We start from the raw sequence: 25,358 nt of genomic DNA on the forward strand, positions 1-25,358 counted from the left end.
CGATGCAATTTACCAATTCTCATTTTTTGGTTGTTGTATCCCTCAACCCGCGGTTTACTGACGCGTTTACCACCTGGTGTCCTTGGGCGGCACGGGAACCTTACACGGGGCGGATGTTTTACTTCGTGTAAATCGTTTTTATTACGATTAGGTGGGACACGCCACCTACACGCGTATCTGCCGGTGCCGGAAATGTAGTGCCGCTTCGGTGCTAAATATGCTGAAGAATGTTGCTGGAAGCTTTAAGATAAACGTCCGGCTAGAAAAAGCTTTAACGTAGTAGTAGTTTGTCCTTGTGAAAAATATGTCAGAAAGCAAGGAATTTAAAATAGAAACAATTTCCCAACCAAGCTGATAGAATCCCACATCATTTGTGTTGTTATGTTGCGTTTTTGCTACTCCCCCTCTTCAGGGATAATTTGATCTGATGTAGGTGATGATGTTGGAGCGCAATTTTCCGCATCATCAGATTATCCCCCAGTTTTGGAACGGAAGATGAGGGCAAATGTCACTGACCGTGTAATGGTGGCATTAATGGGTCTGGAAGTTTTGGAAGATCCTTTTCGAGCAAAGTCGGGGCGCATTTTTTCGTCGGTGGGGGCAGAGTATTGCTCTACTAAGAGCTCCACGTTTAAACATTTCAACCTAAAGGCAGCGAATGCGTGCCAAGAAAGTAACAGCAACAGTCTACAAAAAAGCAAACAAAAACTTTTTTAACCCATCCTTTTCTGCTTGGGCTCTGAGTTGAGGACTACAGAAAAACTCATCTAAATCGGGAAAGCTACACTTTGGTCCCCCGGCCCCCCGGCCGGTTTGTCAGAGAATAAAGGCTGAAGAAACATGGAGCCTAGATTTACTTTTAATTTATTTAATCTATCTTGGGCGATGACATCGTAGCAGAAATCCCGAAAGGCTTCTTTCGAACTCCTCGATCCGTAATGTTTTTTAAGGACATTCTGCCTGCCTGCCTGGTTTTGTTGTGTGCCACTTTGTCAAGGCACGTTCGAGCGAGCTGAGAATCAGGAAGCAGGTCGGTGGGTGCGTGCGTGTGTGTGTGTGGATGAGATGCGAAAGATTGAAGATGAGTTTCCATCCGGTTTATGGCAAAAAATGGGCACGCCTGGTGGAAAACGGAACAAGTCACTTTCGCCTATTTTCTGGTGGATGTTTTTAATTAATCAACTTTGGACCTTTTTTTACGTACATCCATTTTTTTGCCACTGTTGCCGAGCTCTTCTTTCGCTCTGTTCATAGCACCGTTTGATGTGTAATTAAATCAGAACATCTATTGCACTTCGACATTGGTAGCAAAAAAATGTTGCGAATGTGTGGTGGCAGCTCGGTATCTGCAGATTGTTTGTAGCTTTGTTTAAATGAGCAATCACTTATTGCAAATTTGATCACAGTGAAGTTGCTGACGCATATTTCGCATTTGTTCAGTTCTCCAGCGTACCAGATTCAACGTTTTTCCTTCAGCACAGCGTCAGAACAACCATATACAGTGTAGCAAGCAAGCAAATCCGAAACAAGGTATCCTGCAACTCTCCCGGTAAAAAGTGACTGCTGCGCCCAAGCAATACAACCAGTGAGAACGCTTTATCCAGTGAACAGTGTGCTTAAAATCAGTCAAAATAACCGCCTTCGAAGCAAGCATCATTGAATCCTTCGCCGAAATGGAGGACACCAAAATGGTCAAGATCGGGGACATCAACCTGTCCGACGATCCGGCAGTTACGCTCACCATTCGACTCATCATGCAAGGCAAGGTAGGTTTCTGTGGGGTGTGGCGATAGAGGAATATGTTTCGAAAACTGCGCCGAGTGTTGTCTTAGACGTTCCCATTCCTGAACATCGTTAACCATTAGGCAGGATGGGTAATTGATCTAGCTTCCTCCAGTTGAATATGTTTGTCCTCTAAATCTTTTTAATATTTAAGTTTTGAAGCTTTTTTTTGAGTTATTAAGGTTTGCTAAGCTATCCAACAGTTGCGCAATTTTTCTACAAAAACAACGACAGTTCCATGCACCAAATGCATACTTAAAGGCACTTTGTGAAAAGTCATCCTTCGATTATCGCGCAAATACGGCGGCACACACACCTCCATTCGCTCGGAAGCCTGTCCCCTGGGACAGGGACGTGGATAAGAAATGGTGCCGAAATCCTCCTCAACCGCGCGTGGCTGAGTGTGCGGCGTGCTCGTTCTTTTCATTTAGCAGCAGCTGTAAAGATTTTGCCGTGTAGGCAGAAAGAAGACTCTTTAATTATACAACACTTGAAGTAGTGGTGCTGCTGCTGCCGAGATGTGCGCTGGCTGCTGGAGCACACTGTTACTATACGCAACGCATCATCAGGGACGCCGTCCGGTGTGATGTGTGGCGGGCGGCGTTGAGTTTTCGCTTCTCTTGTCACTTCTCTGCCACGGGTTGTGAGAGGGTTCTTCACGATTTCCGTGCCACTCAGCGCGCACGGAGCGAGAGAGCAAAACGGAAGGCAACAAAAAACCGCTTGCCTGTCTCGTGGTCTCATGATGGATATGTTTTATACATAGTCTGCAGTAAAGGACGTTGACGTACGACGATGCGAGGGCGGTAGTGGCGGCAAGAGCCCTGCCGCTTTCGGTCAGACAGTTGGAGCGGTGGAAGAACCCTTAGAGCGTCCCTGCTTTAGCTGCGCTCCTATCATCAGGTTCATCATTTTCATGATCATCGGTCGTACGCTCACCATCAAAAGGATTCCTTTCCGGTCCTGGGTTTTCCTCCTTTACCCGGCCTGGGATCTGGAAATGAGTAGGGTAACTCAGCCAAAGTCAAAGAGAGAGAGAGAGAGAGAGAGGAAGAGAGAGAGAGTGAGCGAGACGGAAACAAAAAACAAGGACGATGGCCAACGACGAAACATCACATCAGGAATGGGGAGGGGGGGGGGGAACCTCTGGGACACACTACACAAAGGAGCCGATAGAAATAGGACGACGGACGGGATGATGTGATGTGGTGGCGTTGTAGCTGTTGGGGGAGGCGACCACGAGCGTGAGTGAGATGATGTCCCTTTAGCACTTTCACATCCACTCGCTCACGTTTCTTCACCGGGGGGGAGGGTTGAAGTGGCAAGCGAGGAGAGGATATCATTGCTCAAGAGTTTATGCATGTTTGAAAGGTAGAAATCCCGGAGCATCCAAGAAGGGTCGGCTCTTGTGCGCTCCGCTTCCATGCGAAAGGGTAGTTGAGGATCTGCGGCGATGATTATGATGTGGGTTCCTTGTTGGTAATGAAAGTGGGCAGGTTGGCTTTTGCATGGAAGTTGCAAATTGTGGAGTCTTTTTCCGTTGTCTCTCTCTTCTAACTATCTACGTTTGCTGTACCCACTTTATGTGTTACATTTCATTTTTTCCCTGTTTTCTTTTGAATGTTTCGTTTGTTGTAAGAATGACTCATGCGGTGTTTAGATTGAAATTAATTTTAACTGTTCATTTGCAAAACTCACATCACATGCCGACATGCGTTTTGTTGTCGCATGAGTAAATGTTTTAAGCTAAAGAACAGATCCAGTGTAATATTCAAACGTAAAGAAACGGGTAACTTCAAGCACCATTTCCTGCTTCCCTACTACTGCTGTTTCTGTGAGCCATTGCCAATGGTTTGTGTGGTTGGTTGTTTTGTCCCTCCTTGCACCTTGTTTTACCCGGAATAGTTTCAACCAAGGTGCGGGGCGGTCGGTCGGTCGATTCAACTAACAACAGGCACCGTATTTGCGTATGTTGCAATCACACTGCGACGGAAAATGCCAAATACATGTGCTTTACGTTGGCTTGGTTCTAAAATTAAATCCAAAGGACTATTCCGTTAATTAGTCGGCGTGGCGAGCAAACAAAAAAGAAGATCATTCCCGCCGTCACCACCGTGGTGAGCCGCGCTCTGTTGTGTGTCGCGTTCGAGATGACTGTAGCCCACCGATTCTCGGGCACTCCCAGAGCATATCGTGTGCGCGACGATCACCACGCCTCGCCCAGCATCTGCTATGCTGCTTTTATTTCATTTCTTATGAAAAATGTAGTATATCACGCAGGTATGTGTGTATTTGTCATCGCCGCTCGGCGGGAGGCAGCTACTGTCTGGTTTCATTTACGGTCTGATCAGTCTAGTCTGTCCACTCTGGGGTCCGGCATTGCGAAAAGTGTATGCAGCGGGGCGGGGATCGTTTTTGATGCACAAGTTGGAGCGAGCAAAACGTGCCTAGCGAAGGGCGTGTTTCAACTTTCGGGGCTAAGCTATGCACCGTCGGTGACGTCGAATTAATACGTCCTTTTGGACTAAATGCCGAGTGAAGAGCACCTTTACCGGGTGTATCGGTAAAAAGGTGACCACCATCCAAGTTAGTCTAGACAGACATGGGCATCAAACACTAGCGGCGACCACACAGTCACAGAATGCACTTATTCTCGTACGGTCCCGTATCACCTTTAAATGATGGGCGCAATAATGGGCCCGAAGTGAAGCGAAGTCCTCCGGGTGTGGCGGAGCAGTTATGGCTTCTAATGCTTGGCTATGAATTTCGAGCAAGCATCTTTTGTTGCTGCTGCTACATAGAGCGAGCACACGTCAAATGCCACCCCACTATTTTCACTAACATTTCCCCGGGACGCCAACAGCGAATTCTAATTAGATGCAAGCGGAATTCAGCCCAACGGAGTGGTTGGAATGTTGTGCTGATCGCTAATCCCGTGCAGCTAGATGCTTTCCCGTGAAATGTGGTGTGGATGGAGCTCTCAGTTCGCCCCCTCCCAAAACGTTGGGCGATATTTGGCTGGGCCTCGCAATGAGAGCTCGCGTACGGGCGGCAAACACTCGCGGCAATGGTTTCGGTGCTATGATGGTGAAAGTTTGTGTCAAGGTGATCGTGTGCTCCCTGATTTATGGCTAATTAAATTAATTGAATTGCACGCCAACTTGAAGCAACGGTGTGTCCCGTCCACGGATATATTTACGGATATGAAGATGCACGCTTTACGTTAAAGGTGAATAAGTGAATATCATTACAATGCGTTCGCTGAGTTCTATTGGCATGTAATTGTTCCACCTTTCCATACGTCACCAACTTGAACAGCTTGTGCTTGTTTTTTTGCTCCGATCGTTATGTCATCAGGAGGAATATCAAGGTAATGTACCTGTCACAAAAACGGGACACCTAGTGCACGCTTCACAATGATGGACGCAGATGGAACCGTCAGCTGCAGCACACGTGCCTTTCCATGATGTGCCTTTAACCTGTCACTTGCAGGCCATTTTATAAAATCCTTCAGGCCTTTTTCTGTGCATGTGCACAGGTACCTAGCTAACGTAATGTTTTCTGTAGCTATTGATTGCTACAACCTCCACAAACGCAAAACAATAGGATCGATTTGATAAATTCTTCACGTTTATCATAGTAATGACGCTCATGAGCTTTTATTTATTGAGAATAGAAATAGGGTAGAAAAGCGGCGGTCTTCACACCGAGGACCGAGGATCAAATACCATTCCAGACCGCTTCCCCGCACGTGGGACGAACTATCCAGCTGAAGAGGTCTTGGGTAAAAGTAAGTCACAGAGTACAGGACCTCATCCAAATATTCCAATCTCCATCTTCTTCCATAAGCCGTGGTTTATAAAATATTTAGTAATTCAATAAAAAGTAGGATGATTCAATAAATGTATGTGAACCGGTGATAGTGCCATTCTCGTTGGCCGCTTCTGCACAAAACCCCGTCATCAGTATTTGTGCTGTACACACTGCCCGAAATGCGCCGTTTGGGGTTTAATTAAATTGTGTTAACTCCTGGTTGAGCTTGTTGACGACTTTATGACTTTTCACCGTTGACTGATTCCTGTTAAGGTAGCATTCGCATCATGTGTACGCGATGATATATAATAACACCCGCACCTGTTTCGTCTATCCCCTGGCTGAACCTCTGGCCTAGCCGCCTTGCACCATCACCAGCTGGCCGATCGGGAGGCCGGCCGGAGGGTGGTACACACAAAGTATGGGCGCGCATTTTTACGGATTCACTGGCAATTGAATTACGGTAAAGCTGGCATGTGATTTTTGTAAAAATCCTTTCCAATTTAAGGAACGTGTGGTGCACACAGCAAACAGGCGACCCGGCGGAAGGAAACGTCATGTGTCGCGTGAAACTGACGCGGAAAACGGCGCGCACACTACGCTACACACGCTATTTGTCCATTCGGATTCGTTATCGCTCCTCGCTCTTTGGATGCGAAAAGGTTCGGTTTCAGGGTTTTGCTGGGCTGGTTCAGCCTGGCCACCGCCGGTAAGCGAGCGTTGTTTGCCCGGTAATTAAATCTAATGTGTCGTGCAAATGGGGTGTAAATTAAAATTGAAAAATTTAATTTCATAATCTAATTACTGCCTGCCTTTTGTGTGTGTGTACTGCATGGCTGTTTTTGCGGGTGCTGCACTACTGTGCGAAGTTAACTGGCATTTGTTTGGTGGCGCTAGATTTTGGTAATTGTATAGTGCAGCTACTTTACATACGATTCTAGTATCAACATCCGGACGTTCATCATCAGCAGCATTTTCTACAACCTACAACTTCATATCCAGAATTTGTAATAGAATTCACCACAAAAACCCTATTCGTATCCTATTACATACGATGCAGTTGGAAAATAATTTGGTGGGCTTCTGCTGTACCCCTCTTCCAGAGGCACTGCAGTTGGTAAATGGTGATAATATCCTTGTTCAACCCGTAGCTTTACATCTCGCCTACCTTACCTTCTGCCAAGAAGCGGACTCTTCTCTGCTGCCAGCTTGTACAATATTTGCATTCCGTTGATAAGAAACATCGAACGACAACGAGCGAATTAAATGGAGTGTTCGGGGAGGGCTGATGGCAAGAAGAGTGGCATCGATATCGTGTGCGGAGATTCGCCGTTGCGCTTAATTGAATTGGATTCATTCTTCCCGTAATTGGAAAGTTCATTCCGATCGATTTCAAACTTGCGGAGCATTCCAGACTCGAAGGAAATTCGCAGAAAACTAGACGAGAGAAGGGGGACAAAAAAAAACATTTATGAAACGTTCTCCCGTACATCTGCCTCGGTTCTGGCAGCATCGTCGATTCGAGCGACGATCTGGTAGCATCCGAAGGAAAACAGCTCGCCCATAGGAATAAGCTGTCTATGTTGATTTTTTACTAATAGTCCCTGGTACAAATCAACCGAACCTAACCTTACCCGACGGAAAAATATTGGACATGCTCTGTACCAATTATTTTGCTCCAGACTAAGGGTAAATGTTAGCTTAGACGTTTTTGGTACAAATCGTCGCCGCCGCTCCCCTGGGAGCATGTTTTTCATCATCAACGCGATGGATGTGTGTGCTGTGTACTAGCGCACAGTTACAGCCGTGTGCGGTAATTTAAATCTTCTGCAAAATGCTAACACCAATCAATCCAACGTCAAACATTGTCAATGAAACACTAATGATAATTATTATACGATTAAAGCTGGGAACTCGTTTTACGATGGCAGAACTATTTAACCTGTCTCCATCTGGGCAGGTTTTTGTGCGTTGTTCTACATTCTCTGATGATGATGTATACCGGTTTCGGAAAATATGATGATGGCCTTTCCTTTCCCAGAACCACTGGCAATTGGATTGAAGTCCGCAACGATGGAGGAAGGTACAGGGCCAGCTAGCTCTAGTACAACAGCACACAAAAACAATCAACTAATTGCTTTCCTCTTGGATTACCTCTGGCCAAGTTAGCACCGAGGCACAAGTGATATTGCATTGCGTTCGCAATTCGCAATGCTGGTTGCTTGCTGAGGCTAGAACAAGATTATCCTGTCCCGGAAAGAAGATGGTGGTGTGTATCTAGCAGAATTTGTTCTCGCAGGCCACACGTTGTAGATGTTTGCTCTTTATGATTCTGTCCAGAAGTATTGCTGACATGACACAAAAAGAAATCGTTCCTTCCAAGTTTTCAAGAAAATATTTAAAGCACAAATTTGAAGAATACTGATAGGCTTCGCATTCACAGGGACCAAGTTGATCATGGGCTATGTCTTGGGTAATCAACGTAGGTACTAGTTATTGTCCAAGAAAGCTACAGCGCCGCTACACGCTTAGTGCTCACGATTTCACAGAATTACAGCTGTCCATAAATCCTGCCAGTCGTTGCCAGTGGACGATGTTTGCTCCACTTATCGTAATCATGCTGCTCCTGGAACCACGGGGTCGTCCTGCTCAGGTGGGATCGGATAATCCTCTGACCATTCGCAGCACCTTCCAGCTTCTTCTCTGCCATATCATCATATTACACACAAATGAGATGCTGATGCGTCTTGGCACTGCAACCCCATCGGACGGTAAATAATTGATGCTCCATCGACCACCCTACGATTCGTGCGCGCGCGCGCTCGCGTCCTCATTCTGGTGTGTGTGTGTGTATTCGAGACCAGCTTGATGCTCTGTGGGCTCGTAATCGACCATCTCCATTTGCTGACTGCTGCTGTACCGTTTGCGAACTTGGCAACATAACTCTCCCGGTAAGCAGTCGAGCATCGTCACGTTATCTGTCGACTGTCGAAAGCAGCACACTCGTATCGGGATTGAAAACGGTACATGCTAACCCTCCTCCATTGAACCTATTGATCAGCTCGATTAAGAGATCATCAGCATGGAGGAAATGGGGGGGGGGGGGGATAAAGGAGCTGCTGCACAATAATGTTGGCAGTTGGTAGAGTAGAGGCCCCGATTTTCCCGCATTCCCCGTAAGCTCTTCTCGGAGGTTGAAGTACTGATAACGAATAACTTGATTTGTTGCGATTACATCACGCCGACTGCAAGATCCCGGTATCGTTCGGTGCATCTTCGTTTTGGCTGCAGTTGTTTGCACTCAATGTCTGTGTGTGTGTGTGTGTGTAACGGGTGGATAGTTTGAAGCCGTCGGTGGTGGATGCTGCCCCTTATAAGGGCAACTGCACGTAGGATGTGCAATAAAGGTTGGCAGATAGGGAAACATTTGACATTTTCCTTCAATGTGCCGGTGTGTCCGGTACAGGCAGACACGATTCAAATGCAGACCTTCCTTACATGGAAGAGAATACGATGAATTAGCATCGGATGACAAGATGGCAATCGACAACAACAATTTGTTTCTTAACATCGATGCTTCTTCAAACACTGTTCATCGCGACGGTTTTGTGCATGCGAACTTCATTCGCTTCAGCAATCATTTCGCCATCTGTTTGCTATCAAAATGTTTTTGTTTTGTTAAAAAAAACCCTAAAACCATGTAGAGTATTCTAGTTACAAGAATATTATGTGGTGAAAGTCGCCTGCGCTTGTTTCCACCTGTTCCACGAACTAGAACAGGAGAAAGTTGGTCTCCCAACAAATGCTGCATAGAAGAAAGAGCAACAACGAAAAAAAGTTAAGATAACGATTGTGTCCTGTCATTGCCACAAAAGACTCAACAAACATCGTCATCTCCCCAGTGTGAGGACACGGCGTTAGTAGCAGGAGGAGCAGTGGTTAGGAAAAATGTGACAAAACGAAACCAATGCGCGTGGTTTGTGGGGGAGATGCCATGCGAAGAAGGGAGCGATATTTTGGCAAAGGAAAGCGCAACAGCAGCAGCAGCAGCAGCAGCAGCTGGCCCGGAAGCGAAACTCATGGAGCACCTCCATGTAGCATAATATCGTGGAATAAAATGAAAGAACACAACAAACATCTTCCATCCGCCCTCCGGCCAAAGCCACCAAGGATGGCCATCGATAGGAAAGTCACAACAGTCTAGAATGTGTGTGTGTGTGCGACGAGAGCTCAGTGAGTTTGGCTCTGCGCGTATACAACCACCAACCAAGCAACCTACCTGTGCGGAACGGTGTGGGAAGCGAGCACTCTCTAGGCAAGTCCCTTTCTTCACACGACAGAAGCAAATGGGGAGTGCTTTTGGCATGGTCTGCCCCCCCCCCCCCCCTCACACCATTATGCGCAGGCAAAAAGGTATAAACGATATTTCGCTTTCGGTTTACATATCGAAACTTTTTTAATTAACTTTTTCTTATTTTCGCCTCATTGTACTTTTTCGTGGTTGTTTGTTTGTTTGGTCGTTGCTTTCGGTCGTTTTGCGTCGCCAATTTTCGAAACATTCCGTTGCCTGGCTGCTTTATGGAATTCAGGTCTGTTTATACTTGGTGGAGGACAACTTTTCTATGCTGGCTTGTCCCGTTCTCGTGTGTGCAGAATCGATGTGCAGCTTTAAGATGTGTAACTTTTTGTTCCATTAAAGAGATGCGTTTCCGCACCTCATATTTTATAAGAAATAATTTTTTGGGCTTGAATTCGTATGTGGTGATGGGAAAAATTGTTCTGAACCGGCTAGGTTCCTTCCGTCCTTTCGATGGAACGAACAAGCCTAGGTCCCAATACAATCACCAAGGAATTTGTTTAGACCTAGTTTCATAAGACTTTCATTCGTATGTAGTGATGGGAATATCGTTCCGAACCGGCTAGGTTCGTTTCGTTCCTTTGATGGAACGATTAAACCTAGGTTCAATTACAATATCAAAAGTAAGTTTTTTTGCACTCACAGTTTGTTATCCCAGGCAAGCTTAAAACGTACACTTTTACTTCTTTTTCTTCTGCAAAGAGCTGCATTCATATTGCAGCAAAAGCAACGCAACAACCAAGTATTGTATGGCTTTTTTCAATTTGTATACTTTTACGGAGAACTTGCGTCTATCACCTAACACTACATTTTGAACTATTTGCATTTGGTAATCGTTTCTAAAATTTTGAAAAATATTTTTTCAAGTTTCTTCTTAAAGTCTTCTTCTTCTTCCTTGGCCCTACAACCTCGAGAGGTCTTGGCCTCTCGACTGTGATTTCCGGACTTGATTTTACCCTAGCATAGTAGTCAGCCCTGCGTACGGGGAGGCGGTCTGGATGGGATTTGAACCCTACCGGGTCCTACCGTGTGGAGACCGGTGCCGTTATCGCCTCGGCCACCGGACCGCCCCTCCGCCGTCTTAAAGTAGGTTCAAAAAAACCTACTAGGTACGTACCGTTCCTTTCAGCAAAAAGAAGCAGGTTCCGTTCCGTTCCGAAAAAATGGAACCTTCCCATGACTATTCGCATGTCCTTAACTATAAATCCATATAAATTTGAGGTTTAAGCATCCAGCCATATCGCCACAAATTCAACACAATCCCCAAATAGGGAACAAGACTCGCCAGGTTTTAGTTTGCACTGTTTTCACAAATTAGCCATAAGCCTCCTGCTTTCAAACCACAGAAGGAATCTCATTCCAGTGGGTTTGCTGGGTATCTTACTATTGCCGTCTCCCCACGGGGATGCTGGGTAGACATTTCACTGTACTATCCGTTTTTCCTAGGTCAGGAAAATTACACACATTTCGGCCTTGTGGTCGTTTCTGAACCTTTCATTTTCATTTTAGAATTCATTTAGCTCTCACGGGCCAGAGAGGCATGATGGTACGTTGCGTGTGTTGTACTCTACGCATGTAGCACTTACCGGTACTCCTGCTCCGAAGAAAGTATTGTGGGCCTTATTGCATTTTCGTGTCGTTTCGTACCCAGCGAAAGAGAGAAAGAGGCTCTAGAACACGGAACTATTTGTGCTGTCCTTTTAACCAGACGGCCAGTTTCGCCTACTAGGGATTGGGTGACCGTGTGCGAGTTTTCTAGCATCTCATAATCGGGGCGGATAACACTTTCCGGCACTTTGGACCACCATCACGGGCAGTTTGTTTGCAGATGTGTCGGCTGTGTACAGTTGCTGGTGTGGCCGAGTTTTCCCGGTCAACAATATGTGCCTAATATTTTGCATTTTCTGAACCAGAATTGCCTAGACAACGGGGGGTAGCAGAGAAACGGGAGGGAACTGTGTGTGTGTGTGTCCAAAAGGGTGAACTTGTGCTGCGGGGATTGCTTGTACGTCCAACTAAGTACGTCAATGAACCACCATCTTGCTTTCCGTCTCTCGACTGGATCCCAAAAATCAGGTCCACAGAGTAAAACTGTCGTCTCTCCACTCGATGTGATGAATGGTTCGGATCTCTTCCGAGTTTGAAATATCCTTGTCGTCGGTGGAGCTTACGGGGACAGAAAAGTCGGCATGACGTGTGTTGGTTTGAAGAAAACCAATTATCCTGGATTAATGTGTGGTTGAAGCTAACCATTCTGCAGAGCACGGAGAAGGACTGCCGAACCTGTAATAGCTCAACGGCAATTGCGGTCGGTGCATTACAGGCACTGCCACTTATCGTACCAGTTTAATAGGCATGTTTCATTAGTAGAAACCTTAATAATGACATGTAAAATGAATTTCGAAGAATTATTGCATTATAGTGGTAGTAATTTATTGAACTCGAGGTTGGAATAAGTTTTCTCGGTGAGTCAACTCTAGAGTGGACATCAATTGTTCAAGAAAGAAAACCCATACATCAACTCCGAAGGCCTACGGAGTACATTTCCGAGAGGGAGGTCTCCTTCCATTCCTGCGAACATTTTATTTGTCAATCCCCTAGCTATTTTCGATCATGTTCAAACGAACCTTGTTACCATTATTTTTCATGTTTGGAAAAGTAAAAAGGGGCTTTCGGTCTGGTACAGAGGTTGTCATCATGTCTCGTCTTCGCAAAGTACACCAAATTGATGTATCTTCTTCAACGGTCTTGCTCGGGGGCAGCTGTAAAAATTGAAACCAGCAGCCAGGGCACCATCCACAATAGCCGAGACTGAACTGAAAATTGTTCAAGCATGTAAGCTCGGGTACGCGCGCACCGGTTTGATAACGCTTCAAAAACCACTGCGCTGAGGAGCACCGTAGCGAGGGCAGTGAGGGCGAAAAAAGTCAACCTTTAGGGCAGAGACAATGCTTCTCTGGGAAGGAGGAGGAGGAGGCTAAACAACGCGCCCAACCTAGGCTAGAATCCTCTAACTTTACGGATCCTTGGAACACTCGCGCGCCCCCTCCCGGTCACAGTACAAAACGCGCCCACACGATCGAAAGGTCCTTACCTTTCACGGCGTTGTAAAATTGACTATAGCAATGTTTGGAAAGGCACAGAAACCGAAAAAGTGGAATATAATTTTCAAAGGAATGCTTTTTTTTTCTTGTCGTGCCGGCGCGCTGTGTTTTTCTCCTCTCGATTTTGTTGTACGGTTTCAGAGCTTCGGGCTTCGGCCGAAGAAGTAATGTTTTCGTAACCTGATGTGTTTCCCATAATTAAAAAGCAGTAGCAGCCAGCACCGATGCCGGGTGCGGCATTTAACGTTTCCAAAAGTTCCAACGCCGTTTTTTTTTTGTTGGTTTTGGTGAGCCGTACTCAATTGAGTAACGATCAAAGAAAGTAACAAAGCTGTGGAATTTGAATAGTTAAAAGCCTCTTGTTTATATACGGTACCCATCGCTCAAATTGTGTAATTTCAAGAGTAACCCGATGCAAAGATGGCGGAGAGACATGTGGGAAAATTGGATACCTTCACCCTCAGACTCAGACTCAAAGTACTCAGAAGCTGGGCCCGACAGAAGGCCTGATAATTCCCATGGCACGCATATAATTGATTCTTCCAACGGAGACGCACGCCGCTGGAAGAAGGATTGTACACAAAAAGGGGCAGGTATATCAGACACGTGGACACGTGTCGTACATGAAGGTATCGTCTAAGAAGTAACTTAAGCTTTTATGGGTTTACTGGCGAGTTTATCGCTCAGCTTTTGGATCATAAAAATATGGGATTTACTTAAAGATAGAAACTGCCCTACCAATTAAAGCGAAATTTATTTCATCAATCATTCGGTAAATCCTTGCCCATCATCATTAAGCCACGGCTGTGCAGTGATTTGAATTTATTATTTAGCGTAGGAAGTATTACTTCATTACGGCGCGGCTGCCCACCATTCGCAGAGAGCGGAGAGCGGAGGACGTTTGACAGTCTGAGGATGAAAGTGATTTGTAATTAATTACTGCATAGCTAGCTTATCGTGTTCGGTGGGGAAGGGGATGGATTGGATTTCTCTGATGGAATTTCTGGGTAATGTTGCCACTTAGTTTAGTAAGAAAGTATACGATTAGCTGAGCAGCCCATGTTGGAGTTCTAAATTGTTGGAGATATTTGTTCGTCTAATGTTGCATAAAGACTTTGAATAACCCGTGGAACTATGGAGAACTACAGAAAGAGGGAGAGTTCGCTTATTTTCGTTATACTCAAACTGCTATCATTAAATACTAAATTCATCAAACTGTATAAATGATGCGTTACATTAACATGACAAACGTAGCGCGGCACAGTTAATAAAACTCCCGGCCAAAGTCTATATAAATTACGCGCGAACAAGGACATTCGTTTGTGCAAATGCCATGTTGTCTGGTGGGGTGTGAAACAGGTTTACAAATTGCTTCCTACAGCCTAATTTCCTGCACGTGCTTCACCACCCTACTGGCGTGGAATGGAAATCTCCTGTAGAGATGGTTCACGGTTCTAAACACGGATCTGCGGGAGAAGCTTTCCCGGTAGTCGGTATCGAGAGTGGTGAAGGCAAATCTTAATTCGTCTCCTGCGTATCCAATTTTCCGCCAATAAGCGGCCTATTTCGTATGTCCCATAATACACACAACGCTATTGATTCGTCGATGTTGTAGCGCCGAGAGATGAGTGTACGGAACCTGGTGGTGCTGGCAAATTTTAGCATGTTTTGTCAGTTTACCGGGGTGTTGTAGCGTCACCGCGTTCTGGAGAAAAATCTTCCACAGTACCCCGTGTCGTGGTGGAATCCACCAAAACAGTGCGTTTAATCACGCCTTGTGCTTCTTCCAAAATCTGCCACTACGTACGCGTACGGAAGCAATCACCGACTCCACAACGCCCTCCCGCTGGTCCCCATGGTGTGAAGGGCGAAATAGTAGCACCTTTGGTCGCTCATTTGCAAACGCGGTACATACGCGCAACGTTGCCGATGCTATCATCGCTTCGATAATTATGTGAATAAGGGTGTAATTGTGTATCGGCTTCAAGCTCACGCGCAAGTGTCGTGACGTCGATAAAGTTTGTGACTGCCTTTTAAAAATCGATGGGAATTATTTCTCTTGATCCCTCATTAGGGGAAACATCTTTTCCAGCTCGATTGCTTCCAATTTGCTCTGGTACTTCCGTTGCTGGCAAAAACATGCTCCAGATCGCCATTCATCAATGTGTGCTCATTTGAATCGCAGCGAGTGCGTGTACTGACTGGGGAAGATTTTCGGTGTGGAAATCCGTAATTGGTTGTTAGTGCAATATTTTTGGCGAGGAATGTTCGTAGCTCCCATTCACAGTATCGTTTCAAGAATAACTCATACCAAAAGGGAAATGAGGAAGAAAAACAAGTTCTAAATTCGTTTATTGTCAACATTTTATTATTGCTTGCTGATGTGATGATGCATCGCCTTCAAAAATTGGAGAGGTTTCCGTGGCCTCCCCATGTAGCTGCATGTACTTGTGTGTAACTTTCTGGCCGTTAGCGCGAAGATGTTTTCGCCGTCGCCGTGGTTATACTTGCCGATTTACGGCTGCTCTCCCCAAGTCGCTGTTAGTGATAGCATGTGAAAGGTTATTAAAGTGTCCGCTGGTTTGCTGTTGCTGTTGTTGCCGGAACAGGATTCTTAGAAAAATGGGCTAGTGTAGCATGTTGGGGGGAAAGAGCAGATAAATATGCATTATAAAAAAATGCGTAAAACATATCAAAGAACACAGAATGATAATTATATTCGCGCGAACCTCGCGTTTTTGTTTATAAATATCCACCCCGAGAAACATCAAGGTGTGTACTCTACTTTACGGCTGGCTGTTTTTTTTTTTTTTTTGAAGCTGGGTGGGAAAATGGGTGAAAGATTGGAGTTTCAGCATAAAGTGGCCGCGGGAGTTGGGACACGATTGGGCGAAGAAAGTCTCGTACCGCCTTGGACTGCCGCGCGCGGCGTTCAGAAGCGAGCAGTAAACCGGCCAGACGACGCTATTCTAAATTTATCCCCAACGCGTGTGCACCTCCGTGACGGGTAGTACGGCACACACACACACTGCACAGCGCACCGGTTGGTGTGAGGCCGGTACGCTGACAGAATTCAGCAATAAAATTGTTACTCCTGGTACCATTTATTACTCCATCGAGCAACAACGACGACTAGCGTTGATGGTATTTCGTTCATCACGATAAACGGTCTCCATCGCTTATATGTACTAGGGTGAACCTATAGATCATCTCTTGTGATGATAAAATTTCACTTTCTGTAATATCTGCCCACCTGCCAAAGATTTGGCAACAGTGTACTATATGTAGGGCCGAAATTGGATCACGTGATACCTCTCTTCCGATCTCGATTTAATTATTTTAAAATAATAACGCCCGTTTTTTCTCTGGTTTCATTTCAGGTAATGAAGAAAATGGAAAATAGAATGAAAACACAACGCAACGGTAAGATAAGCTTGACTTTAGTCATCTCGATTGTTGTGGAAAGCGTTGGTTTGTATTTCTGTTTTGAGACGTACACAGAACAGAACATCCAGCAATAGGTAAAATCATGTCAAAGAAGATGGGAATGGCAACAACAAGACTCCTCTAAACAATTCTCTTCATCGATTTTAAAGTCGCATATGACAGCGTAGCGAAGGTATTAGAGAACGCAATGATCTGCTTTGGAATCCAGGCGAAGGTTACCAGGCTTGTAAGAATGACAATGGCCAAAATCATATATCAGGTGCTGGTGGATGAAGAACTCTCAAGGTCCTTAACTACCACCAAAGGCCTATGCCAGGCAGATGGGCTTGCCTGTCTCTCTGCTTGAGATGGCCAACCGAAACTTCGGGGATTATCTTCTTTAAGTCAATCCAGATCCTGGCACACGCATATGACAAAGACATCATTGGTTTGAGGCTCTCCTAAGTAGCAGGAGCTTACTAATCCAGATGATCGCACCTTTGAAAATCGTCCCAAACTTCCCCTATCTGGGGTCAAAAGTCACTACCGACAACAAAATTAAAGTTCAGTTACGCGCAAGGCTGCTGGCTGCCAACCGGTTATACTATAGCTACAGGAAACTTGTCTGTATAGAAAATTTCTATCTTTTGTAGAGAACATTTATAGTCCCAGTACTCACAAACGCCTCTGAGACGAGGACTCTGTCCAAAACTGACGAAATCCATTTAGCCGCGTTCGAGAAGGAGATACTCGTAAGGATCTTTGGCAGCCCCATAGGTGTGGAGGAGCCGTTATAATGACGAGGTTCACGGGCTGTACGGTGATCTAACCATCGTGCAGCAAATTAGACTCGCCAGGCTCCGGTGGGCTGGTCATGTCATGAGAATAGCACCAGAAGACGAACCAGGCTATTAAATATTATACCTCTTGACCATCCAAATTGGCAGAGAAACCTTGGTAGTACCAAACTGAAAAGGAGTGATGGCGTTGATGCATCCATCAGAAAGGTTTGGATTGGATTGGAGAACAACAGCGCTAGACCGTAATCTATATCGAGGACTTCTGCAGCAATAAGCTAAGCAATCGCCCGTATAAGCTTTAGCACCTGAGTAAATCTATCTGTTTTAGTTTTTAAAACTGTGTCATGTACGACCAAATAAGACCGTAAACCATTATGATTGATTTATGTTGTCCACGATCACGCTCGGCCCGTCGTCATTCATATTCATTATCGACAAAGATTTTTACACGTTCGATTAACTCATTTTTCGTTCAGCAACCAATACAATTTATTTTCTCACGCGAACGTCATGAGCCTGCCTGCCTCAGTAATAAGTTGCATGTCGACGGTTGTTCGACGCCGGTTTTCGCCCCTCCGTTTATTGTTTATCATCGCCACACCATCTTCGTGCAATGTGTGTGGTTTGGTGTGTGCAGAGAGCAGCAGCAAGATCACGATTTTCCTTTCTTGGAATCTGTTCACCGGTGGCCGAGTTTACCCGTTTCACAAAAACCGGCAAACAAACGCCATTTTAAGGTGGCATCATTTTCTTGATTCCGTGTAAAACACGACAAATAGGATGTTCCCGTACTCCCAGTTGTACCAGTCAATGTGCACGTGATGGAAAAGACGCGCAATTAATTGACCGCGATATCTTTCCCGCGGAGAGGGATAAACTTGTCGATGTAAGAATGCGGTGGAAAAGCTGTAAATGATTCCATTCCTTTTTTCCCCCGGGGAGTTATTTTTTCTTTTTGCTTCTGCCTGATGTCCGCAATCATTTTCCATCCAATACCGTTCTAAGTTACGAATCTCGTCCAACTGCGAAACCGGTTACAAATTAGCTGGACACAACACATACCCAAAGAAGCTACACCCGGTCCCTTGTTGACCGTGTTGGGAAATGGGGTAGCGTCTGTTCGAAAACAGCCCTAATGATGATGATGCGATGCTCAGACAAGTGATGAGGTTATACAAATGGAAAAGCAGGTCAATACGGGAGAGATGGTCATCTTCCTTGCCGAGCCGTAGGAGTTCTTCCTAATCCAAAGCATATGAAAGCAAATTAATTTCGAGGGCTTGTTTGACATGGGGAAAAATAGCCAATCATCGTCCCGCTTCCCAGAGGCACCGCTTTATGGTTATAACTCACTTACACCAACTTGTGCCTCCCGGAGCGGAGGTGGGAAAGAATCGGTTCTGTTCTGGTTCTTGGCGAGAGCAGCAGCAGCATTACTACGACACGGCACTATGGGTAAATGCACTGCGGATTTAAAGTCTTCCCACTTAGCAATGACGATGGTGGATGGTTCCAGAGTTCTAGGTTTCGCTGTGATAAAAATCTCCCGTCATATCTATCGCCTGGACTGGACAAAAGCACGTCACGTGCCACGTCGTTCCACGGTTGGCTGACTTCCGGAACTCAAATCCGACGTTAAAGTGGAACGTTTGCACGAATGAGTGGCATAATAGTAGATGGAGTTGTGACCCGAGAGTGACGGTGTGGAGTGGGAGATAGAAAAACAAAAATTCTGCCGGTCCGCAGGGATTACGACGGTCTCCCAAAACCCTGGTACAACCACAAACCAGCACCGAAGGCATGTGTCGACAAAACCACCGCACCGCACCGTATTAGGTAGACAGGAGGAGGTGGCGCTCGTCCTTGCTAAATCACCTTTCTGCCGTGTGGCAAAAGGACACTTGCGCGCTGTGTTTTGTACTGTGCGCTGTGAAATGCACGAGGTTCCGGAGTCTGTGGAGAGTGACACAGAACACAATTTTTCCCATTACCAGCCTGCAGGGTAGAAACAGGAGAGCCATAATTCATACTAAATTGTTTGGCTTATTACCGGAGTGAATATTTATGGGGATCGTGTGTCCAACAGGCGGCGTGTTGTTGTGGGCAGGACACCATCGGAACGCAAGCTGAGCACACACACCACCGCACACAAGCCTTTGCTTTCGTTTACGCGCGTGTTCGGGGTTAAGGTTAACGGGCCCTAACTGCGCCCCAGCACAAGACGCGAGTGTCAGCATATTTCGTTGAAAAGGAGCAAAGCAAAACAACCAACACCGGAGTAACCAAAAAAAAAAAATCGGACTAATAAAAACAGAACGACCGCGAAAGGTTTCTCTTGCCATGGTGTGATGCAGAGCTGCCGTAGCAAGGATGAGGAAGCGAAAATAAGGCTTTTCCTGGATCCCAACAGCTACACAAAAAAAAAAAAACGCCGATCGTCTGGTCGCGCTGCTACCTATACACGGCTTTCGTGTCGGGGTAGCCTCCCGAGATTATGATGCCGCGGTCGAATGCGGCGTTGCGTGAAAATTGAAATAAATTTTAACCAACCTGAAGAAGCATAAAGTATTCATCCATTCTCTGCGCCGTGCAAGCGCGAGATCCCCAAATGGTGGTCACCATTTTACGCACTTTCCCAGTGTGCGCTCGTCGCTCCTTTTGCTGCCGCTTAATGAGCAGTATGGTGCAGTAGCAGCGTGTGTCCCACAGTGGCGACTGGACCGGGGCTGAAGGTTACCGAGGTGGTGCTCCCCCCGTGTCACGCTGTAGCCATTTTGTTGTGTATACATACTTTTTTAAATTTATTACCAAAGTTTAGAGGTGTATTGTTGTTGTGTTTGCTCGGAGCGCGTTGCCCCAGGGCGAATGAAGTTATTCCGGTTCGAAAATTAATCGCGAGAAAAAGGGTTTTCCTGATTAATTCATTCTTTATACCCATTTTTGGTCTCAGCAGCACTAACAAAGCGAGCGGGCGGTGTTCAGGATTGTTGCCTTTATCCGATAAGATGAGATGAGAAAAGAAAAATGAACTAATAATTATTAACGGACCGTGCTTCGGTAAAACATGTTCCTTGAAGGGAGTCTTTTGCTGATGCGCACTTTTTGCCGTTGGACGAATAAAAAAGATGTGTTTTGAATAAGCAAATTTTTTAATAACATTTTTAAGGCTGCTTTTTTTGTGCTGTGTGCAACCTTAACCCTTTGCCGGAAGCATAAAGAATAGGAAATCGTTAGTGATGATTAAGTAAACCAGCTTTTCCAATAACTATGTCAGTAAGCTAAATTAATGGTAATCTGTCTATTTCCCTTCCTTGGGCGGTTGGTAAAAGCATTAAGTTATTATGGCTTAAGGGACTGTTCGCGAAAACATTTATGATCCGTTTGATTGTTTTAGCGAAGCGTTTGATTTGACCCCTCCAAAGAACACGCCAAACATCGGCTGCTTACGTCAATAGGAGGATGGATGCTGTATATACGCCTAGGAACCGCTAAAATAGGAGTAAAAAGGAGTCACCGGGAAATATATGGGAAAAACTTCCCAAAACCCGTTAAGCGACCTGAAAGTAACGAAAGAAAACAGAATTTACAACAGAAAATGGTCAATTCCGGTGGACAATTTTTTTTTCACTCTCCCCCTGTTCTTCTCACTCTCCAGTGACTCCCCCTTCCGCAACGATCAGCGAAACCAAAATTTTCCTTGCAAACCTTGCTTCCGTGTGTTGCCTTCTTGGCGGCCCGTCGCACTGCCACAGTCTTGATATTCTCCGGCGGAAATCCGGGAACGAAAAACGGTTGTTCGTTCAGCATTCGCGACGTAACCGGGTTGTAGAAGTCCACGCGCGCGGTGATTGGATGCTGGGTTCCTTGTACTGTCCGGGGGTGTACATTGGTATGGTACCGGCGCGACGTACCTGAAATTTTGATCCCGACTGGCGTGTAAGGGTGAAAGAAAATTGGGCGGACGGGAATGGACTTCACCGTCCAAAAAAAAAAAAACCGGATACGCCTGGATAAAAGGGAAAACATTAAATAAACATGAGCATTTGCATAACTGAAAATTAAATAACCGGAGATAAAAGCTGAACCTCTATACCTCGACCTTGTCTTGCTCCGGTCCCAGCGCGTTACAAAGTTTCACTTGAGCTGTGGGAGCGTTGTTTTTTTTTTTTCTCTCGCTCTCTCTCTGGCGTTTTTCCTCTTTATTCTACCCGATTTGAGGAAAATGATTGTGTGTGTCAAGCAAAAAGTTACATCGCATGCGATGCGGATGTTTCGCGCTCGGAGGGTTTTTTTTTATTATTAATCTGACTGTAGACGTTTTATATTAATAGTTCGTGGGATGCAGGTGGGAGGGGAAGCGAGGGGGCGGTCCTTTCGGGTACGACACGTATTTTCTGGTTAATTTAAATCGGATGAGGCTAACAACAAATTAAGTGCGTTTAAAATGTCGGTTGACTAAGTTTTTTGATCATCGATTTTGAGGCAAAGTTTCGCATTTCCCATGAGATTTGTTTCAGCAAATGGTATTACCAACGGGGCCGCCGACCATAGGATGTTGCTGACTGTATTAAATTTCTATTACTTTCACAGATCATGCGCACGCTTCGGGGGTTTTTTATAGGCTCTAGAAGTAGGCATTTTGAAGGCAGTTCCTACGTAATGTTTTCCAATCGAGAAATACTTTAGCGGGGTTGGATTCTGGGCAGACCAGACATTACATAAACTATTGCTGAGCGAAATTTAATTGGTACATAGCGTCTCTAACGACAAGCAATGATAGCAAGAGTTGATCCTGTTTCCTTGTATTATAACACCTTGCCATTTTCAAATCGCTCTGCCAATCTATTTCATTATGCCAAACAATGTACAGGCAGGTACCTTGCGAGGGAAGCCATTTCGCCGATGCCACAGTTCGTTTGCGGGATTCTACATAGTTCCTTGCAGACAGACGTTCTATTTTTCTCTGCAACACAACCGAACAGAGAAATGCACTAGACTGCAACCGTACCGTACCGACGGTCGCTTCTCCTAGCCTGTGTATTACTACACACATGCGGAACTATGAAAACAATTGCATCTGTGTATGCAATTAAAATAAGTGTACCCGGCCAAAGCTGACAGCTGCTGATCCATTTTTAACTTTTCGCTGGTTAGAATAAATTATATAGGCGAGATGGCAGTTGCAAATCGAGCAGTAGTGGTGAATTCTCGGCTTTGAACTACTATTTCGTCACTTCAGGATCTGCCTTGTTGGCATCTCTGCACGGATCTGTATGCCCGTGTGTAATCAAGTATTGTGCATAAGACGAGACGGTAGTGCCTCAGGCCTTTCTCACGATAGGCACCGGGTGTCAAATCTCATTCTGGCTTTATATTGTGGTCTGGCAATACAGCTAGGCCCATCGAAGTTGTAGTTCCAAAAGAAGAACTAAGCTATTTTTTGGACAGATAGACCAATCTTCAAGGCTCTGGGAGATTTAATTCGAAAGCCCACCCTGAACGTTTTGCTAGTTTGATCCAGTACATTTGTCAACAACACAAAAAATGGTTTACTAAAAATATAGCTAAACATTCAAGAGCTTACTAGCTAACTTATCAATTTCTTGAAGCTATCCTTCTCTCGAATTGTCCTGTTCCTGAGTTCTTGAAGTTCTTTTGTTTGATCACATTCTACCAAGATTTGGGATTGTGTACGTGTACCCAAACTGAAGGTGTAGCAAGTTACCACTCTTCATGACGAGGAAGTGAAGAGTGAAGAGAGTAGAAGTTAAACAGAAAAGCCTGTAAAACCCATTTACCTCGTCTAGAATTCTACCCCATATCCAATGTGGTAAAGATATACAACATAATGCTCAAAGTTCTCCAAGAACTAAGAAAGCATGACCTGTGATCAACCATTTTCAAAGCTTCTATTTTCTGCCTTTGTGGAAGAAATAAAAGATAATTAAGAAGATCAGTTATTTTGAAGAACTGAACGTAAACATAAGCCTTCGAGAGCTTAGCAGTCCTAAAAGAAGCTTCACAAAATCACGGCGTGTGTCCACTACTATCATTGTTTGAGGGATAAAATATCTTTCTTTCGATTGACTTTTGAATGCCAATATCCAATGCTTTCCTCAATGCCTCAATGTCTAAAATCAATTTCAATCCCAATTGAAATTGGTAAAATTCAATTTCAACCCCCAACCAACAATTGGTAAAATTCTTGAAACATTTTTTTAAATTCAATAATCCAGATGAAGCTTTTATCAAGTAGAGACACATGATTTACTAATTCTCCATCCTAACCACGAGCAAGACTAGCTGATGGTCAGCTGGATAGTATGTTCTGCGTCAGAGGAGACGTCTCGGCTGGGGTTCGATCCCTATTGTGTGAAGCCCGATCCTCTACTGGCTCGCGACCATCGAATTATCCTAGAGAAATTTAGTGTCACACTTTTTAAAAATAATGTTTAGGTGGGATAAAATATGGCAAACATGGGTTTCAGGACTCATAGTCTCGAACTTGGCTCTTCAAAAATCTGCTATGTTAATTATACATATCCTGTCAAATATATTCATAATCTGATATCCTTTGTCTTCGCTAAACCAGTTGGGCAATATCGTACTGAAATGTTATAGTTTATACTCTGCTAACCAATTGAGTTGCGGTACATTACGCTATGAAACTGGGCCTCCTCCAATAGAATGCAAATGATTAAGCCTGTGCAGCTTACACATACTCGATTTATCGAATTAAACGTTAATTAGCTCGTGATTTATTATCTTGTGGTATTTTTTTGAATGGCCTGTAACAAATGATTTACTACCTTTCTCGCTTTGACCTGCAATTCGCTGACATATTTATTCAATTGCTCGATTTCGCTCGCCCCCGTAGGGAAAACGGTTATGAGCGTAATAAAAAGTATTAAAAATCGCATAAGGTTGTTGTACAGAGCATATGGATAATTAATCATGCAAGGTGTGCCATATGCAACATGTGGGTAATTAAGTTGTTCCGCCCGCTAATATCGCTCGCCCGGAGACCACCACCGTACGCCCGTACTCCAGTTATTAATCCCGCCTCGTCCCACCCCCTAAAACATACATTCGATCATAATTAACCCTACAAGAGCTCACAGAGCACCCTGAAGCTTAAACAGTGTGACAGAAGCAATTTGTAGATCAATAAACATGCGATTGTTCTTACCATTTCTGAGTGTGTGTGTCCAAGAAATGATTGGTTTCTTCAGCGAAATCCTGGCATTGGAGAGGACGAGATTCGCTTATATTACTTGTACAATAAACATGCGTCGCTTCGAGTTATCCTTAAATTGATGTTTTCATTCCATTCTTCTCCTTTCTCTCTCTCTCTCTCTCGCCCTACAGGAAGTCGGAAGCATTATCGGGAAAAAGGGAGAGATCGTCAAGCGGTTCAGAGAAGAGGTAAGTACTGGGTGAAACCGGGGGAAAAAAGCAATTCGATTTCCGCTGTCATCGCGCGTACACTATTTCCCGGACGCTATTGTTTCAGTGCCAGATGATTTACTTTGTTTTCATTCCATTTCTTCATTTTCTTGCCATTCGACTTGTGCAGAGAGGGGACAGATTTTGCACATCCTTTTATCAAAACTGCCAGCGACGATAACGTAAAGTGCAGAGTTGTGTGAAGTAAATCTTTCGCTCTTCTACCTTTAGGTTCTGCCTTCCAGTGTGGACTCCTTTACCCTTACCCTTTTATTCTCAAGCATGATCCAATAACGGCGCTCGGTCGGTGGCCATATGTCACGTCGTTCGAATATTTCACGTATGATAAGCTGCTTTCTCAGTGTGTTTGGAAACATTGATTTTGTGTTGAAGCACTCGCTCGAACCAGCAGAAGAATATGTAAAATATTTAAATGCTTCACACATTCACATAGTTTGGGCCCAGTCGCCAGTAGAACCCATCCCAAGTTTTGCAATAATGGTGACGGTTTTGATTAATGTATGTAAAAATAATTTAACAATTTCTCGATCCTTTCAATGTGACTTAATAATGGCGCATAATGTAATTTTAACTTCAATGCTCTGCTGCTCCTCCAGACTGCAAACTCAC

At 44.9% G+C, this 25,358-nt stretch overlaps 1 protein-coding gene across 19 annotated transcripts in view; it reads left to right on the forward strand.

The window, feature by feature from the left end:
• The window catches only part of LOC118511865 (poly(rC)-binding protein 3), a 143,637-nt gene that overhangs the window by 75,888 nt on the left and 42,391 nt on the right, over window positions 1-25,358 (forward strand). For 18 of the 19 annotated variants that reach the window (XM_036055454.1, XM_036055453.1, XM_036055461.1 and 15 more), the window contains 2 exons: window positions 1,441-1,766; window positions 24,651-24,707. In XM_036055454.1, coding sequence (XP_035911347.1) covers window positions 1,674-1,766; window positions 24,651-24,707 — 150 coding nt within the window. In that variant the 5' untranslated portion in view covers window positions 1,441-1,673. The remainder of the gene's footprint in view (window positions 1-1,440; window positions 1,767-24,650; window positions 24,708-25,358) is intronic. The other variant, XM_036055456.1, reaches the window with a different exon arrangement.

The sequence above is a fragment of the Anopheles stephensi genome, chromosome 3 (genome assembly GCF_013141755.1).
Source record: "Anopheles stephensi strain Indian chromosome 3, UCI_ANSTEP_V1.0, whole genome shotgun sequence".
Lineage (NCBI taxonomy): Eukaryota > Metazoa > Arthropoda > Insecta > Diptera > Culicidae > Anopheles > Anopheles stephensi.